At 41.6% G+C, this 20,320-nt stretch overlaps 1 protein-coding gene across 11 annotated transcripts in view; it reads right to left on the bottom strand.

Moving 5' to 3' along the window:
• Positions 1 to 20,320, bottom strand: part of CFAP54 (cilia and flagella associated protein 54) — a 291,046-nt gene that overhangs the window by 4,682 nt on the left and 266,044 nt on the right. For 5 of the 11 annotated variants that reach the window (XM_025438902.3, XM_025438905.3, XM_025438903.3 and 2 more), the window contains one exon: positions 18,176 to 18,262. The exons of the other annotated variants lie outside the window; for them this stretch is intronic. In XM_025438902.3, the coding sequence (XP_025294687.3) occupies positions 18,186 to 18,262 (77 nt within the window). In that variant the 3' untranslated portion in view covers positions 18,176 to 18,185. Of the gene's footprint in view, positions 1 to 18,175; positions 18,263 to 20,320 lie in introns of those variants that run through there. 11 annotated transcript variants of the gene reach the window in all.

Below are 20,320 nucleotides of genomic sequence, written 5' to 3'. Positions count from 1 at the left end.
AAGTAAGCTCATATAATGTTTTATAATGTGAACACACCCATGAGGCTCAGAGACTTTTTTTAAAGATTTACTTATTTATTTGAGGGTGGGAAGAGGCAGAGGGAGAAGGAGAGAATCTCAAGCAGACTCTCCTTTGAGCAGAACCTGACAGGGGGCTTAATCTCACAACCCTGAGATCACGACCTGACCCAATATAGAGTTGGATGCTTAACCCATTGGGCTACCCAGGTGCCCCAGAGGTTCAGAGACTTTCAGTGACTCACCCAAACTCCCTAGGCTAGTACATATCATAGCCAGGATCTATACTCCTGGCTCCTCAGAACACGTTCCTAACCACTCTGCTGTACCGCCTCTCCGCCCCGCTGCCCAACTGTCCTTTGAGCTCCCTCCCACCGTGTGTGGCATTCGTGAAATACCCCTGTTCCCTGCAGCCTCTCCTTCTACTCCTACCTGACTGCAATCTCCTGCTCCTCCTGTGGGCTCCGTGGTGCTATTGACCCTTTTCCAGTTTTGGTATTTGGAAATTTTATGGAAGTTTCTAAGGCTTCCACAGGGAATTTCTCAAGTAAAGTCAAGCTTATGTGAAATTACTGAATTTCTTTTTTTTTCCTTTTGCCATTCAATAGAGACAGGATTGGTGATCATATAATTGTGGGGGAGCCTTTTATGTCTTTTGTAAGCAGCCTTGAATCTGAATTGTCTTGGATAAGGTACCAAGGAGTCCCGGTTCCTTTCCATGGATCAAGAAAGGCTTTGTGGAGAGAAAGGAAGAAAACCACCTGGCAGGTAAGCAGACTGTAAATTAGTTCAAACAGGCTATGCTTTAAAGGGCAATAGTAAAGAAATGGTGATAGTTCTGCCTGTCTGGAAAGGATAGAAGTTGGAAATAATAGGAGGAAGGGAAAAGAGGTAATCAAGTTGGGGCACGCTGAAGGGGTTCATTGCCAGGACTTGAGCTTGTCTGGGGGAGCTCTGAAAGTCACTGGACAGTTAAGGCTACTTGCCAATGCTATATTCTATAGGAGCTTCTGCATGAAAACTAGATTCTGTCCTAATGAAAGATTTTTGTTACTTCTGTTCTTTTGTTGCAATAACTTTCCTTGACTGAAAGAGAAGTCCTATAGTCTTCAAAGTATCTCTGGTTTTTCTCAATCCAGTGAGTTTTTGTTGAGCACCTACGTTGAGAACTCCCCTTGCTTCTCTCTCAGCACATTGCCAGTTGCCTTTTCAGTGATTCTAAGTGTTAATGACCAAGAAGGGAGAACACCAAATCCACTCCTAGTAATTGGTAAGTGGGTTATGAAAACCTGTGGGCATAGTGATATGGGTGGATTTAACTTTGTCTCCTTTCAAGAACTTTCAAACACAGAGAGTCAGAGCCATCAGGGGAAAAAAAGGTTTAAAAGCTTCAAGATAAGAAAACAAATGCTTTTTTCATCCAGCATTCTCACATATAAGTTTCTGTACCATGTTAGAGTTCTATCTCAATATATCCCCCGAGTTTTCGAAGTTAATAATTTATTGGATTTTTTTTTCAGACTGGGGAAAAACATTCATTCCAAAGTAGGAAGGATAATATGATACCAGCTTACTTAAGAATCAATATCATGAATGACTGGTGACCCATCCGATAAAAGTTCCAGATGAGAGGGAACTAGAGATCTTTGGTTTCACTTTACTTTATATGATTAAGAGAATCCCTTCACCAACAGTAACACATATTATCTCCCCAATATAACAAAAATAGCACCCAATACTTAAGAAGGTGAGAAGGGCTTGTATACAACCCTGCCAGGCCACAGGAAATTTCACATTTTGCTGAGAACAAGATTTTTTTTTTAGATTTTTATTTATTTATGATAGTCACACAGAGAGAGAGAGAGAGAGGCAGAGACACAGGCAGAGGGAGAAGCAGGCTCCATGCACCGGGAGCCCGATGTGGGACTCGATCCCAGGTCTCCAGGATCACGCCCTGGGCCAAAGGCAGGCGCCAAACCGCTGCGCCACCCAGGGATCCCTGCTGAGAACAAGATTATCTTTCTCATTCTAGTTTTGTGTTAATAAAACTTTAAATACGGGATCCCTGGGCGGCTCAGTGGTTTGGTTCCTGCCTTCGGCCCATGGCATGATCCTGGAGTCCCAGGATTGGGTCCCACATCGGGCTCTCTGCATGGAGCCTGCTTCTCCCTCTGCCTGTGTCTCTGCCTCTCTCTCTCTCTCTGTTTCTCATGAATAAATAAATAAAATCTTTTAAAAAAATAAAAAAAGAAAACTTTAAATATGACAGAAAAAAAGGCTCTTTTTAAAACATAATACGACATCAAAGGGTCATTTTGGTAAGAGTAGAAATCTTTTTAAATTAAATTTTAAAGAAATAACAGGATTATAAAGACATCTTGCAAGGAACAGGAAACTGAGAAACTAAAGATGGGATATGGGAGAGAAAGAATTTATACAGAGAATTGGTTCAAATCTTATACTATCTAAAAATAGGATTGATTTCTTCTTAAATCATCATTACCACCACTACTATTGTCACTGTCACTGTCCCGGCACTGAGCCTTGGCTGTGCATGGCATTTCCTTGAGCTCCTGAGCAGAGTTCACCTTTTAATAAAGGACACTTCTTGTTCAGACATGTTGTCCCACATGTGCAGGAAACCAAATGTTTCAGTCAGGCCAGAAACTGTTCGGCCTTGTCTCTCCTCTTGTATCTAAGCAGATGCCAAAAATGTTTTGAACAATAGCCTCTTTGCCTCTTATTGAAATACATGAAGAATGCCTCCAAAAGGGAAGATCGATTGAAGGAGACTACATCCACTGGGTGTATGTTTAAAAGTCAATTTTAGGATATGTTCATAGTTTCCAGTTGTGGTATGATAAAAAATAAGTAATTGATCTTTGTCCCAGCTTCCTGGCATAGAGCTCCTAAAAGAGTTTTCCTTTGTTTTTTTGTTTTTTTTCATTTGTATGCTAACAAGATGACTACGGCAGGGAAGGGGCCTAATAGCTTCAAGATGGAGCTGGTCACCGGGAAAGCCAGCCATGTGATTGGAGAGATAGAGTTTTCAGCCCTAGGCCCTGATCTCTGGGGAAAGAAAGGAGACTGGAGATTGAGTTTGACCACAGTGGCCAACCATTTAATAAATTGGACCCATGTAATAGAACCTTCATGGAAACCCCATAACCACAGAACTTCTTGGTTGGTGAACACAATGAAGTGCTGGGAGGGTGGAGCTCCCAGAGAGGGCATGGAAGCTCTGCCCCTCTCTCCAGCCCCCGTATCTTGCTTTCTGCATACATCTCTTCTATTTGACTGTTCCTTGGTTGTATCCTTTATAATAAAATAATTGCAAACAAAGCACTTTCCTGAGTTCTGTGATTTAGTCTAGTGAATTATCAGATCTGAAAGGATATCATGGGAACTCTCAAATCTGTAGTCTGCTGAGCAAAAGTGTGGATGGATTGCCTGGGTACTTCATTTGTAACTGGCACCTGAAGTGGATTACAGCTTTAATTCGTGTAGTCTGTGCTAACTCTAGGTAGTAGTGTTAGAATTGAATTGAATGGTTAGACACCCAGTTGGTGTCAGCAAATTGCAGAACTGGTTGGTGTCAGGAAAAACCACCTAACAGTCATATCTGGTATTATGTAAATTAGGGCCATGTTCAGCTGGTGAGTGTCTTTGGACCTTTGGGGCCTTCTCCTACACTCCCCTCCTCTGTGGCAGCTAGTCTGTGCACATTGCCCTTCGTTCTCCTCCCCAGGCCAAGTGGAGGCACTCCTCGATGAGAAATGATAGGGCCGGCAGTGATATCTCCATTATGGGAATATGCACTTTTTATAGGGAGTTATTTAAGAAAACAATCTTGTAATGCCAAAAGAGATCCTTGAGAAAAAAAAATAAAAGTTTAGGCTGTCCATATCAGGCTTGTTCTAACTGCTTAAGAGTCTAAGGCACACCAAAAAAGAATCTTTGAAATGTGACACCCTATGGTGCAGGAAGAGCAGCTGCTCTCTCCCTCTCTCTCCAGGAAAGTATTTTTCACCATACAGAGAACTAATAAAGGGTCTCAAACAGGGCAAATCCCTTTTAAAATATCAAAAGCTCTAATCAGAACAGAAGGATGAGTTATGCAACCAACAAGGAAGTACATGAGGCATAAAGGCAAGATGCAAGTTCATGGCCAGTGGTTCGGTGCTTCTAATCAGGGCTCTGGGGGAAGAGTTAAAGTTCCTTGGATAGAGGATTTCACGGAAATGCCTGTGTTCAATGTGTTATAAAACTGAACGCCTATTTCTCACTCTCTGTGCAGATGCAAAGTATAAATTCTGATACAGTATTTATATATGATTACATCATTTTACATCATTGCCTTTATTTGCAGAAGATAGTTTGAAAGCTTTACCAAGTCCTTGTTTTCCTACTCTGAAAAAAATATGTTTTCTAAGAGAGGAAGCCTGCATTTATGGATGATTGCAAATGGGCTGGAGTCTTTGTTTTACAGAGTTTATTTCATCTGTAAATTGACCGTTTACAAATGAAATGGAGGTCAAGAGAAAATGTGATTGAGCTATGAGGTCACATTGTAGAATGTAGTTTTATTTTATTTTATTTTTTTTTTATCTTTTTTTTTAATTTTTATTTATTTATGATAGTCACACAGAGAGAGAGAGAGAGGCAGAGACACAGGCAGAGGGAGAAGCAGGCTCCATGCACCGGGAGCCTGACGTGGGACTCGATCCCGGGTCTCCAGGATCATGCCCTGGGCCAAAGGCAGGCGCTAAACTGCTGCGCCACCCAGGGATCCCTAGAATGTAGTTTTAATCATGATTGGATGACATGCATATGATGTTTTCTCCTTACTTCTCTGTTGGAAAGTAAACTTCAAGCCAGAGTATGCTTCCGTTTTCCTTTGGCACTCTTCTAATTCCCATAAACAAGGATTAATTAAGCATCCATGTATTCATCACCAGTTAGGGATTTTATCTTTATTTTTTACCTCACTGCTGAGGTTCCGGTTCCTGGGAGACAGACTCTGAGATGAGACTTTGCTTCCAGGAAGCTTATTAGGAAATACTCTTGGGATCAACATTCATGAGAAAAGGAGAAGACAGCAGGATTAGCAGAGAGAAGATGGGCTGCAGGGCAGTCCTGAGGAAGGGCTCAGCCAACACCATGGAGTTCTGAAGCTGGGCTGACCCTTCAGAGATGCACTGATTTGTGGTAGGGAGGGGTCAGGTCTTTGCACCCCATATCAACCAGTATTTGGATGCAGACCTCCCCTGAGGAAGAGGCCATCTCTTTTCCCTGTGGGCAATTCCTGGAGAGGATTGAGAACTGAAAGCATCAGTCAGCACATTTCCCAGGGCTGGGAAAATGAGCTCTTCAGTCCTGAAGGGGAGATCTGGGTGGCTCAGTGAAGGGGCTGTGACAGGCACAAATATTTAATTCAATGGTCAACTGTAAAACCATTAAACAACTAGCAATATGACAAAATGCATACTAGTATATAACCAATATAAGCCAAAGGGAGATTTAAAGTAATAACTAAGTAGGTATTCTTATGCCAGATTTCCAAATGCTGCTTTTCTGGGTCATGGCAAAACAAGCTTAATATATTTTCAGTACAACTCCTATTAATCACTTTATTTGATTACCCCAAGGAACAGTCCCCATTTTGTAGTACAAGGAGAAGAACTGGGAAACAAAGAATAGGAGGAAGATTCAGAAACAGTCTTTTTTCCCTCAAATAATACCTTTCCATAAACTTAAATACAAAGAAGTTCAATAATTTCACCTAAGCTTGACTCTACTTGAGAAATTCCATATGGAAGCCCTAGAACCTTCCATAAAATTTCCAAAGTCAAAGCTGGAAAAGGGTTCCAAGTCCCACAGAGCCGGGGGGTGAGGGGTAGGAGACTGCAGTCAGGTGGGAGTAGGGGGAGAGGCTGCAGGGAGCAGGGGCTTTCTGTGGTTGCCACACATGGTGGGAGGGAGCTCGGAGGACAGTCAGGCAGTTGGGGGGGGGGGGAAGGGCAGCACAGCAGTGGTTAGGAACGTGTTCTGAGGTGTAGGTACTCTGACACTCCTTAGCTGAGGAAAGAACCTGGGCAAGTCACTTAAATTTCTCACATGCCATAAACAGATAATAACAGTATCCACCTTAACTAGAAACAGAAATCTAAAGTCACATGCTGACCTTTAGAATATATGTGTATATTAATGTCTGATTGCTGCTAACAAATTTATGACAAACTTAGTACCTTACTATAGATCTCCTCTCTTACAGTCCTGGACATAAGAAATCTGAATCCAGTGTCACTGTGCTAATATCAAGGTGTCAGCAGGGCTGGTTCTTTCTAGGCGTGGTAAGGGGGGAATCTGGTTGTTGTTTTTGTTTTTTGTTTTTTGTTTTTTTACTTTGGTAGCTTCTAGAGGCCACCTGTTTTCCTTGATTTGTAGCCTGCTCTGCTTCCATCATCATGTGCCTTCTCCTATTGTCAAATCTCCCTCAGCTTCCCTTTTATAAGATTGACTATATTTAGGGCCCACCTGGATAGGCCAGAATAATCTCCCCATCTCAACAACCTTAACTTAATCATATCTGCAAAGCCCTTTTTGTCATACAAGGTAAACGGTTCTGGGGATTAGGATGTGGATATATCTCTGCGGGAGCCATGATTCAGCCTACCACATGGGTGGTTAAATGATACGGTTGAGTTCACAAGAACATCATATTTATATCCTATCTCCTCAACAAAGTGCTGGTAGCTGGAGTTACTGAATTGTTTCTATTTAAAAATTCGTAGCATTATTTGCAACAACATGGATGGAGCTGGAGAGTACAATGCCAAGTGAAGTCAGAGAAAGACAAATACTGTATAATTTCACTCATATGTGGAATTTAAGAAACAAAACACTATGAACAAAAGGGAAAAAAGAGAAAGAGACAAACCAAGTAACAGACTCAACAACAGAGAACTGGTGGTCACCTGGGGGTCCTGAAGGGGAGGATGGATGAAATAGGTGATGGGGATTAAAAGTAAATTTATCATGATTAGCAGTGAATAATGTATAGAATTGTTCAATCACTGTATTGTAAACATGTTATCTATACTGGGATTAAAATTTAAAAGTAAATAAATAAATATTCATGGCATTGCTGTAAAATGCCTATTGTACCAGAAAGTATTAGTGTCCCCTAAAGTACATACTTGTTCCTCTACAATTCTCTATGTTCTTGCATATCAGGTTGAAGCCAATATGATATGAACAGAAATTATGACGGTCATTCCATGCTTGCTCTTGGAAATGGTCGCCCTAATTTATGGCCTAAGTGGAGACACTTTTTGAGACTATAAGGGAAGTATATTAAGCATCTCTCCGAATCAACGGGTATACATTATGAGTGCTGCAGGCAAACTCAGATGTGTGGTCGCCCTACTTGGAAACATCCAGTGCAGTCCTTCAGCTCTCCTCTTCTGCACTGGTGAGGCTGGAGGCCACAGCACAGCTACAAGGAGAAGGAGAGTTGTTCCACCTGTACTGGACTTTGCACAGGAAAGAAATGAACCTTTATTGCCCTGATATTTGGGGTCTGTGGTTGCAGCATAACCCAGCCCATCCTGTCTAAGGCACACAGGTGCTGGCACACTTGTCCTCTCCTATCATGGGGTGTGATGCCATCAAAGTGAGGGCTTAACTTCACTGAAAGGTAGAGCCTTTGGATCTCAGCAGCAAACTTGTAGGAAGAGATGCTTTAAGTGGGTACAGGATGCTGGGCTCCCTCCTGACTGGCTGTGTCCAGGCTGCCTGTGTGCTTTTGACCTGGGACATAGTCATAAAAACCCCAGAGTCTAAGTAATACTTGGCATTTCTTTTTTTTTTAAATACTACATTTATTTTTTATTGGTGTTCAATTTGCCAACATTAGGAATAACACCCAGTGAACACCCAGTGCTCATCCCATCAAGTGCCCCCCTCAGTGCTCATCACCCATTTACTCCCACCCCTCACCCTCCTCCCTTTCCACCACCCCTAGTTTGTTTCCCAGAGTTAGGAGTCTTCATGTTCTGTCTCCCTTTCTGATATTTCCTACCCATTTCTTCTCCCTTCCCTTCTATTCCCTTTCACTATTATTTATATTCCCCAAATGAATGAGAACATATAATGTTTGTCCTTCTCCAATTGACTTATTTCACTCAGCATAATACCCTCCAGTTCCATCCACGTTGAGAAAATGGTGGGTATTTGTCATTTCTAATGGCTGAGGAATATTCCATTGTATACATAAACCACATCTTTTTATCCATTCATCTTTCGATGGACACTGAGGCTCCTTTCAGTTTGGCTATTGTGGACATTGCTGCTGTAAACATTGGGGTGCAGGTGTCCCGGCGTTTCATTGCATCTGCATCTTTGGGGTAAATCCCCAGCAGTGCAATTGCTGGGTCGTAGGGCAGGTCTAAGAACAGGCCAATAACCAGGGAGGGAATTGAAGCAGTCATCAAAAACCTCCCAAGACACAAAAGTCCAGGGCCAGATGGCTTCCCAGGGGAATTCTATCAAATGTTTAAAGAAGAAACCATACCTATTCTACTAAAGCTGTTTGGAAAGATAGAAAGAGATGGAGTACTTCCAAATTCGTTCTATGAGGCCAGCATCACCTTAATTCCAAAACCAGACAAAGACCCACCAAAAAGGAGAATTACAGACCAATATCCCTGATGAACATGGATGCAAAAATTCTTAACAAGATACTAGCCAATAGGATCCAACAATACATTAAGAAAATTATTCACCATGACCAAGTAGGATTTATCCCCAGGACACAAGGCTGGTTCAACACTCGTAAAACAATCAATGTGATTCATCATATCAGCAAGAGAAAAACCGAGAACCATATGATCCTCTCCATAGATACAGAGAAAGCATTTGACAAAATACAGCATCCATTCCTGATCAAAACTCTTCAGAGTGTAGGGATAGAGGGAACATTCCTCAACATCTTAAAAGCCATCTATGAAAAGCCCACAGCAAATATCATTCTCAATGGGGAAGCACTGGGAGCCTTTCTCCTAAGATCAGGAACAAGACAGGGATGTCCACTCTCACCACGCTATTCAACATAGTACTGGAAGTCCTAGCCTCAGCAATCAGACAACAAAAAGACATTAAAGGCATTTAAATTGGCAAAGAAGAAGTCAAACTCTCCCTCTTCGCAGATGACATGATACTCTACATAGAAAACCCAAAAGCCTCCACCCCAAGATTGCTAGAACTCATACAGCAATTTGGCAGCGTGGCAGGATACAAAATCAATGCCCAGAAGTCAGTGGCATTTCTATACACTGACAATGAGACGGAAGTAAGAGAAATTAAGGAGTCAATCCCATTTACAATTGCACCCAAAAGCATAAGATACCTAGGAATAAACCCAACCAAAGAGGTAAAGGATCTATACCCTAAAAACTATAGAACACTTCTGAAAGAAATTGAGGAAGACACAAAGAGATGGAAAAATATTCCATGCTCATGGATTGGCAGAATTAATATTGTGAAAATGTCAATGTTACCCAGGGCAATATACACGTTTAATGCAATCCCTATCAAAATACCATGGACTTTCTTCAGAGAGTTAGAACAAATTATTTTAAGATTTGTGTGGAATCAGAAAAGATCCCAAATAGCCAGAGGAATTTTAAAAAGAAAACCATAGCTGGGGGCATCACAATGCCAGATTTCAGGTTGTAGTACAAAGCTGTGGTCATCAAGACAGTGTGGCATTTCTTGATAGTGTTTTATGAAGGAGATCACTGGGCTTATAGTCTGGCACCCAAAAACAGGAGAGTCTTAGAACAAAGGCCTGAATAAAGAACAAGGACTGAAGTCTGCATTTTGTTTGTGGGACTTTGTGGCTCAGAAGCAAAGCATGACAGGCTTTGTCAGGAGCTTCCACCGGCAGTGGCCAACTGGAAGCCAGACCTTCCGTGTGTGGAGTGGGAGGAAAAACTGAAACACGGGCTTCTTCATTCGTCTGGGTGGACCCTGAGCTGTGGCAAAGCATTCTTACCACATGGCCAACACTGACTGGCAATTTCCAATAGACAGTCTAACGGAGCTTGCAATTCACGAAGGAATTACACAGAAATCATTTTACAGGTTGCTTTTTAGAATTTCTAACGTGAGCAGTGAACCTCTGTCAATATTAATGAAAGGATGTGCAGAATGGGGGGGGCAAGGACAGACGGGGGAAGAGGAAGGATGGAAGGAAGCGGAGTGGACACTCACCACTGGGCTTCCCAGAATGTCTGTGAGGTGCCAGCTGACTCCACTAGGCACTGTTGGCTAAGGATAATCCTGCAGCCAAATAAAATGTGCCGACATTCATGAGAATTTTTTGGTTCATCAGAAGTGTGGTCTAATAGCTCTAATAGGGAATTACACTGAGTGAAAAAAAGAATGATAACCCCCAAAGGGTTACATACAGAATGGTTCCTTTTATAGAATGTAATAAAATGACAAAATTATATAACATACCAAATTATAGAAATGGAGAATAGATTAGTAATTGTCAGAAATTAAGGATATCAGTGGAGTGGGTGGTGAAGGGTCTAAAAAGGACAATGAAAGGGGTCCCTGTAGTGACAAAATTGTTCTGTACCCTGACAACTAAAGTCAGCATCCTGGTTGTGATGTCGTAATATTTTTTTGCAAGATGTTACCACTAGGGAGAGCTGAATAAAAGGTACACAGGATCTCTCTAGGTTATTTCATATAATTGCAAGAGAATCTATACTGGTCTCAAAAAAATGTTTAATTAAAAAGAGGATGGCTAAAGAAAGAATATTAATAATACATCTATTAGCTGCCTCTTTACTCTTTTGAAAATGGAGCAAATATTTAGGCTGAAAGCCACTAATGAAGGAAGTTTCTAATAGTCAAATGAACAAAGACTCATTTCATATTATTTAAAGCTGGAGGGGATCCCTGGGTGGTTCAGTGGCTTAGCGCCTGCCTTTGGCCCAAGGTGTGATCCTAGAGTCCTAGGATTGAGTCCCACCTTGGGCTCCCGGCATGAAGCCTGCTTCTCCCTCTGCCTGTGTTTCTGCCTCTCTCTCTCTCTCTCTGTGTCTCTCATGAATAAATAAATAAAATCTTAAAAAAAATAAAGCTGGAAAAAAATAAAGATGACCACAATGTACCGAATGCTTACCACTGGCGTTATATTGGCACCATGTGGAAAGTGTTGCATGCTTTTTCTAATGTAGTTCTCCATGAAGAGAACATAAAGACAAGGAACTGAAGTATAGAGAAGCAAAGTGACTTGCTCACGGTCACACAATCAATAGATGGTGGAATAGAGAATTAAATCATGTTTTTATCCAGTAAGTTATGTTGCTTCCGAGAATTTCAACAGAATCTAATAGACCTGAGGTCTTTAAGGGCAAAACTGGACAAGAACCCGTGCCCAGCGCTCTTCCTACCATACTGTGCTCTCACAGATGGTTGAGTAAAGAACATAATGGCATTAGCTGCCTGAGACAGAGGCAGAATCAGAGCAAAAATCTCGAATGGCTAGTGTCCAAAGTATTAACAATAAAAATGGGTAAATTTAAACCTGTGCCTTCTTTGTGGATTTATTTTAATATAAGAATATTTGTGCAGAGACCTTCCAAAGCTTGCCAATTGATTCAGCTATATGAGGCAAAAGCCAATATCCTCCTAAAATGAAAATATGATCCCACTGTAAGGGTACAGTTTTTTTAATCAAGACAAAATCGTTTAGCAAAATGAATGAAGTAAATGAAACTAGATGTTTACCTCTGTTTTTGGCAAAATGGAAAGCAGTAAACAAATTTGCTAATGATACCCCTGCCTTTCACCTCCTTTAAAGTGACCCAAAGCGACTAAACTTCAGGAAGTCGTCCCTTTGGTTCAGAAATGCAGTTTTATCCTGAATGAAGCCAGGCTTGCCTAATCCAGCCGTACACACTCTTCTTGCCACTTAGACAGTAAATACACAATATCAGGTTCATGATTATATTTTGGTTTAAATTACATCCAAGTATCATTATACCAGCAAATTGCACATCTCACAAAAGTAGGACCCATACTTTGAGCACAGAGAGCACAAAGGCTCTTGGTTCCATGATGAGCGAGAGCGTATTTCACCTTGACACTATTGCTGGCAAATCTCTGGGAGACGAGCATTTTGAAAACGCTATAAACAGCTTAGCCTTTTCTTAGCATTTTGAAGAGCACATTAATAGCCTGGCCTTTTCTTAAGGGCCTTCTTTTTCCCTTAGCCAAATTTGACAGTTAGAAGTGAACAGTGAGAGGATGGAATCAAAGTCAGGGCTATGTTTTAAAAGCAGTGTGGAACTGATGTCATCCGGCTTTGTCTTCAAAAGAATATAAGAATATTAAGTGGATGTCTCATGAACTTACACACAAAGGATACTCTTCACTTGAGGACAGAATGATAATGTCTCACAGAAGAAAGATGTAATTCTAGATGCCCATAAAATCTATTCAGACAGCTCTTGGCTGGTACAAAAAAAGAAAAAAAAATAGCAGAATAAGAGGAAGAAAAAGAAAAGAAAATCTGCAACATTCAATCAAAAGAAGTTATAGTTGTAAGTCAAATTAATTTTAAAATACTTAGTACACACCTAACATAGACCATGCGAAACCTTAAGCCCAATGCTGTAAGTGACAGTTTAAAGACAGTATGGTTATGGCCACCATTTGGAAAGTTTTTTTTAAAAAAAGAAACCAAGAAGCATATGGTAATGTAATAAGACTAGCGAAAATAAATTAAATAGTTTAGCATCACCCTCTAGGATTTAACAGCCTATATATAAAAAAAAAAAAAGTGAGGTGGAAGCTTTCCTACATAAATAGGGACACATGCAACCCCGTCCAGCACCCAGAAAAACCACATCGGTCATTTCAAAGGGTGCTTTGAGAACCCACCTAGTTTATCTTCTACCCTTTCCATATGACACACTCAGCAACTTCAGGATAGTTACCGAGCATATTTGGGGAGAGTTGAGGACTAATTTTAAAAATTGCCTAAGCAGGTTGGCCAGGAGTGGCCTCTGCTGGAGCAGGAAGGTGCCAACCAATTGGGAGTGCTTCGCTGGATGCTGCAGCAGATTGCATTTTCCCAAAAATGGCTGCAATGATAGCTCCTAACCCACATGCCCTTCTTACAATTTGACACTGACACTCTGCCCATCAAGAGGTGGAGTCTATATTCAACCCTGAATCTGGGTGGACTGGGGGCTAGCCGGGAGAAGTCATCATGTAACTTAAAAAGCTGGGGGCATACACAGTTGCTGCCTGGTTCTCTTGGGAGGCTCATTCTTGAAACCCAGACGCTACACTGTACTGAGGCCCAACCGGCCACACAGGGGTCACGTGTCTTGGCCCACAGCCCACTCTACGTGGCCAACTCCACTGTGGCCCAGAGCCCACTCTACGTTCCCAGCCCTCAGCCCCTCGCCAAGCATCAAGCACCAAACCAAACTAGCCTTTGAGCCTTCAGGGATCCCAGCCTTAAACACCTGAATCATCCCCAAACATGGAGTCCTCCCAACTGATGGTCCAGGTACCCCAGAACAGAGATAAGCTGCCCTGCTGGGTCCTTTCCAAATATTCATTAAAATGTGGGTCATTTAGGGGCACTGGGGTGGCTCAGTTGGTTGGGGGTCTCGGGAATGAGCCCTGCTCAAGGAGGAATGTGTTTCTCCTTCTCCTTGCCCCCACTCTGCTCTCCCTCACTCTCTGTCTCTCTCTGTGTTTCAAATAAATAAATAAAATCTTTAAAAAAAATTGGGTCATTTCATAGCACTAAGTTTGGGGTGCTTTGTTATATGATAATAGTAACTGGAACAGACGAAAATGGGAACTACATGTGGCTAAAAGTGATGTGGGCAGTCATTCCAAGCACTAGAATTACTGCAGCCTCTCTTTCAGGAATGAACTCCAAAGCTTTATCTTACATGTGTTGTTTTTCTACTATAGCCACTCCTCTACCTACAAGGGTTTAACTCCAAGTGAACTCACATAGCTCTTAGATCATAATGTTTTCTTAGGATGGTGCCAGGCACTATTCTGAGAGTTTATGTGGATTAATTAATCTACACAACAAACTCATGAAGTAAGTACTATTGTTTTTTTTAAGTAGACTCTATGCCCAGCACAGAGCCCAGTGCAGGACCTGAACTCACAACCCTGAGATCAAGACCTGAGCTGAGGCCAAGAGTGGAGAACTCAACCAACTGAGCCACCCAGGCACCCCGAGGTAAGTACCATTTTTATTCCCATTTTACAAATAGGGAAACTGAAGCATTGAGGTTAAACAACTTGCTCTGGGTTACACAACTAGCAATCTCAGAGCTAAGCTGGGATTTTGAGCCAGGCAGTTTTTTGGCTCACTAGCCTGTCCACTAACAGCCACATGCACCACTTCCCAAACTCTGACTCTACCTCCCCCTTGGCACATATGGCTCAGTCCAGCCCCACCCCCTGATGGCCATGAGTGTCCAAAGTGCAAATGGGGGACACTCCTGGTGTCGCGGTAATGACAATGGTTAGAGTGCAGGCTCTGGCCGGGGCTGTTGGCAGCTGTGTGACTTTGGGTAGGTCTTTTAACCTCTGTTAACCTTTCTTCTCACTTTATGCAAAACAGCCAACCATTTTAAAAGCACAACTCTCCTTTTCATGAAGCATTAGCCCCATTCCTCCTTCCTAGACTGTCAGCCTCATCAGGGCAGGGACTTTGTCTTTCTCACTTCTCATTCCTTTGGGACCAGCATAGTGCCATGTACTCAACTACAGCCAGTAACTGAGCTGACTTTGGCTTTTCTTTTCTTTTCTTTTCTTTTTTTGAACTTGTCTTTTTTTTTTTAATTTTTAATTTTTATTTATTTATGATAGTCACAGAGAGAGAGAGAGAGAGAGAGAGGCAGAGACAAAGGCAGAGGGAGAAGCAGGCTCCATGCACCGGGAGCCCGACATGGGATTCGATCCCGGGGCTCCAGGATCACGCCCTGGGCCAAAGGCAGGCGCCAAACCACTGCGCCACCCAGGGATCCCTGAACTTGTCTTTCTTTTTGTATCCAGGGCTTTGGGGATTTGTTCTGTTCTTTCTATCCCCATGAACAAAGTCTTAAATCATGCCTTTACCACTGAGCGGGCTGCCAAAACTGGGACTTGGGTTTTCTGCCTCGACTTTCAAAGTTCTTCCTAATCAGAGAAAAAGGCTTTCACGGGTACCCTTGATCATGTTTATATCCACCCAAGGATTCTCTACTGTCTTCCAATCGCTTTCCAAAATAATTAAAACTCCTAACCACGGGCCACAGGAGCTTCTACTAATTTGATTTCCTATAGGGAACTATTGAACTCTTCTTAAAAGATATCATAGGGAATTTCTCACCTTTAGAATTATGTCAAGATGATACCAGAATATTAACTGAAATTATTATTGAGGAGGGTTGTCTGGCCACCAGGCCCCTGTTTTACCCCATACTGTAATGACTTTTGTATTTGTCTCCCCCACTAAACTGAAGGCAGGGACTCTGGCTTTTACTTCTGTACCCCAATGTCCAGCCTAATGGCTGGCAAAGGGGACACATTTGCCAAGTGTTTACTATTCAAATGCATGTAGCTGGTGAGCCCAAAGTCACTGATAATGTCCGGACTAGAACTGCAGCCCTTGAGGGACCCCCAGAGGATGTATCAAGTGCATTTGTTCACTTCACAAACATTTATTAAACACCTCTGTGGGATTCAGCATTAGGCCAGGTGGTGAGCATAAAAATGGAGTAAGATCCAATCTTATTATATAAGACTGAATCTGCTCTGGCAGGGGAGACTGATATGGAAGCACATCACTAGAACACATTTGGGTAAGAACTCTGCACAGAGATCTAAACCACGGTCTTGAGAGGCAGTGATAACAAGAAGGAAGTCTGGGTCTGGTTAACAGACTCTGCGTTATTTCCCATTTTTACATGATAAGCTAGCAAAAGATAAGACGCTAGCATGGTAGAGCGATCCTCCAGCTGACAGCCAGGGTCCTAAGGCCATAAGGGGTCGTGGTTATAGGCGGTCACACGATAGAATCAATACATCAGATATAAAATTAAAGATGTTAATGACTAAACTAAGACAGGTTAATATATCTGTGACTACGTCTGCTTCTACCTGTTCTTGTGCCCTCTACTCTTCCTCCCCAAGCCTTCTTAAAGATAATAATTATTTTAGTGGTGAGTCTCAATATCTGATCATAAATACATCAAAAAAACTGATTACTTTAAGAATCGGACATAAGAGAACATGTGTACACTAAATTCAACCATGTTAAAAGGACTACACATGGTGATATACACATGAATAAGATGGAGGTCATTAGAACTTAACTGTCATTAAGGATTTTTATGTTAAATTCAAGTTATTTTTAAGAACATATACTATATAATTAAACTATTTTATGTGTGACCAGGGCTTGAGAAACAATGGCAGACATCAGGCCATCCTGGCGCTTTCTCTGAGTGGAAGGGATGAGTTTTGGGATCTGTTATGAGGTAAATCCACAGCTCAGGAAACCCACTCAAGCCTCTCGCACGCTGTTGGCTGCCTTGCTAGTAGTCCTCTCCTCTCGCATTGGCCTCCCTATTGGCATTTTCCTCTCTCATGTCCAGGAAGGCAAGGGGGCTGGAGGAAACACACAAGCCAGGGTGCCTGGTGCCCCAACAATGTATGATTTCTAAATCTCTAGTGTGGTCTTCAGTCCTCTTATTTGTTGTTGCTCAGCTGTGATGAGTTGCGTCATACTCAATGACCATGAATACTCAAGACCTTTGTCTTTCTCTTGGAAGACCATGCCCTTGACCCTCTACCCTGCTCCACCGCAGGTAGACTTGCCTCTACTTCCTGGGGTAAGTGAAAACCTCTGGGTGTGAACTGCCCCAGCTTTTTCCAACCTTTTCTTAAGCACTCACTCACACTCCCCCACCTTAATCTGCATCTTTCCTCTGTTCCTGGTCAGCTCTCTTGCTTGGGCTGTCCATGTCTTTCTGTTCCCACCCTCTCTCTGAAGGCCCTCCTCCATCATTTGTCCTTCTCTCTTCTAGATGGCAAACTCCATCCCTCCTAGCTCTTTCCCCTCATCCCAATTCCCAACCTAGTGCCGTCCTCAGCCATTCCTTTCCCCCTCCGGACTTCTCACCGAAACCTTCCTGAAGATTCTTCTACACGTGCAACTTTCACTCTCTCACTCCTTGGTTCCGTGCTCCCTATTTTCATGAGACATTCGCTGGGTGTAATTTAGTTAAAGGTGCAGATCCAGGATTGAAGCAGACCTGTATTTGACTCCTGCTTCCTTCACTTACAAGGCACAAGATCCTGAACATGCCACTTAATTTCTTCATTTCCAATGAGGGGATAATAACAGCAATCACCTTCACGGAGTTCTTGTAATATTCAATGGGATACCATATGTAAAACAGTGAATAGTGTCTGCACATGCCATATGCTCAATAAAAATTATTACTAGTAGCAGCATTTGCATTTTAATGATTATTATCATTATTATTTGTCAGGCACTACACTAGGTCTAGTTAGAAATCCTGAACTAAAAGAAATCCTACCAAATTCATGCAGCCAAGGGAAACTAGTTTGCAATCTTCTATTACAGCGTGGCTTATCTCTTGGCTTAGGATCACCTTTCCCACCTTCAAATCAGGGTTGCTCCTAGGAGTTTCTTCCCATGCTGATTCTGTATGACTCTGGTCCGTTCACTTCCCACAGACACACATACAGTAAATTTATTTGTATCATATGAGCCAATAGGAAAATACTTAATTTAGCTGAACACAGGACCTTTAACCTATGCTGCTTTTGCAGCAACAAAAGTCTGTTCTGTGTGCAGTTGGAAGTCAATAATTACTGATGAGCAGACAGTTGTATATTATGACTTTGTCCTCCCTACCGTCAGTTATCGCAAGAATAGGAAGTATATTTTTAGCATCATGTTTGAATCCTACCTGACAACCCAGAAACTGCAATAATTTCAACCTATGTAAGCAAGGAAAGGATTACTTTGTTGTTGGTACACCAGAAATGAAACCTAACGGTCATTTATAGCCTGTGATTACTCACTAAGAAGGTTAGCAGGGAGCGCTCATTTCCTTCCTCCATCTTCTTGGTATTCTCAATTCTTTTTGGTCACAGGCTGTGCATGGCACTATTTGTTTTAATTAGGAAGACAAAGTACAGGCAACAGCGATTGTAATAGGTATGTTCAGTAAGGAAACAAATTACACAGTGAGATCTCATCTCAGTGACAAAAAGAGCTTCACTAAGGCATGTAATTTTGTCTAACAATTTGCTTTTTGGAACAGGCTCAGAAATTCCTATGCACTGCCCCAGCACTACTAGGTAAGGCTTGCTCTCTGTGGAGGTATTAGTATGGGGTTCATGGGGTTCAACCAGGGAGCCCCTTCTCTTGGACTGGTGGACCCTTTCACTGCAGGGATCTCAAGTCAGGATCCCGCACACTGACCTAATGCCTCTAGGATTCAACAGTGATTTATATCACAAAGAAAATGGTTCCTGATTCATTCTCTACCTTTTTTTTTTTTTTTAAGATTTTTAAAAAAGGAATCTCTATACCCAATGTGGGGCTCGAACTCACGACCCCAAGATCAAGAGTCACATACTCCACCAACTGAGCCAGCCAGGCACCCCATCTTTCTCTAACACTGTTCCTCTCCTTTTCTATCAGTATTTCAAAACAAATTTGGATCCTAAAAATCTCTTTGGAATTAGTTGACTAGGGGATGAAGAATTCACACACGGCAGGGCCACAGTAGAGGTGATGATGATGCCTAAACAGCTAACAATTACAAAACATTTATTTGTGCAAGGCCCTATTCTAAATACTTACTTAACCTGTATTATTTCCTTTAGTCCTCACACCTGTGAAGGCTTGGCATTACTACCTCCTCTTTACATATGAGAAGTTAAATAATTTGCCTGTGGTTCTACAACTAGTAAGATTCAAGGCTGGGATTCTAATCCAGGTTTGTCAGATGCCCAAACCCATTAGTGCTATAAATCATGTGTCTTAAAAAAGCAACTCCTTCTCTGACCTATTTTTATTTTTAACCATAGTTTGTACAAAATTAGATTAAACTTGATTTTTATTATAGTGTCTCCCATGGTAAATCTATAAATTTCCATAATGCAAAATTAGAGTCCCCACTTAAAAAATGGGAAAAGGACATGAATGGCCAAATGAAAAAATTAAGTCAAATATTGAATTTCAGATATTTAAAACTAAAGGGAATTTAATTCCATTCAAGAAAGAGTAACCAAGTGACACACTGTACTAGGCACTCTAAGTATTAAAAAATAAAGATAGTAATTTTTCAACCTCCAAGAAGCTAATGATCTGGTGGGAGGAACACAGTGTAATATTTCAGTTCTTACTTCAAATGTCATTTCCTAAGAGAGGTCTTCCCAGACCACCCTATCTAAACTGTTGCCCCATTCCCTATAACCTTTTATCACAAGGGTTAGTAAACTTGTTTTCTGTAAGGGGCCAGAAAATAAATAATTTAGCCTTTGTGGGCTGTATGGTCTCTGCCAAAACTACCAAACTCTGCTAGCAGCTATAGATCACAAACAAACAAGCATGCCGTATTCCAATAAAACTTTATTTACAACACAGGCAGTGGGCCTGTTAGTTTGTTATAGTTTGCTGTAGTTTGCTAACCCTACTCTAACATATCACTCTGTTTTTTCTTTCATAGCATTCAACAAAATCTGAAAATTATCCCACTTAGTGATTTATTACTATTATTTACTATTTCCTTCCACAAAAATGGCAGCTCCAAGACAGCAAGGTCCTTGCTGCTTGCTCATAGCTAGTTCTCTGGGGTGTAGAAAAGGGTTCCTGACACAGGACGGTTCACTCTAAATATTTATGGATTAACTAAATGAATGAGTATTATTCCACAAAAAGAGAAACACTGATTGCCAATAAACATATAAACTATATTTGGCTATATTATTAATAAATATGAAATAACTGAAAATGTCATTTTTTTTCACTTATCATACCTAGAATGGTTAGAAAAAGGGAATAAGGAAGACAAAGAAGAGAGGGAAAATAAGGGGAAGGGAAAAAGAGAGGGAAGATAGGGGAGGAGAGCCTGTGTAGACAAATATGTGGGTAAGCTGGCCCTCTCATCTACTGCCGATGAGACAGTGTGTGTGTGTGTGTGTGTGTGTGTGTGTG

Source organism: Canis lupus, chromosome 15, assembly GCF_003254725.2.
Source record: "Canis lupus dingo isolate Sandy chromosome 15, ASM325472v2, whole genome shotgun sequence".
NCBI lineage: Eukaryota > Metazoa > Chordata > Mammalia > Carnivora > Canidae > Canis > Canis lupus.
Note: the sequence above shows the minus strand (reverse complement) of the source record. Positions and strands in the feature narration are given on the sequence as shown.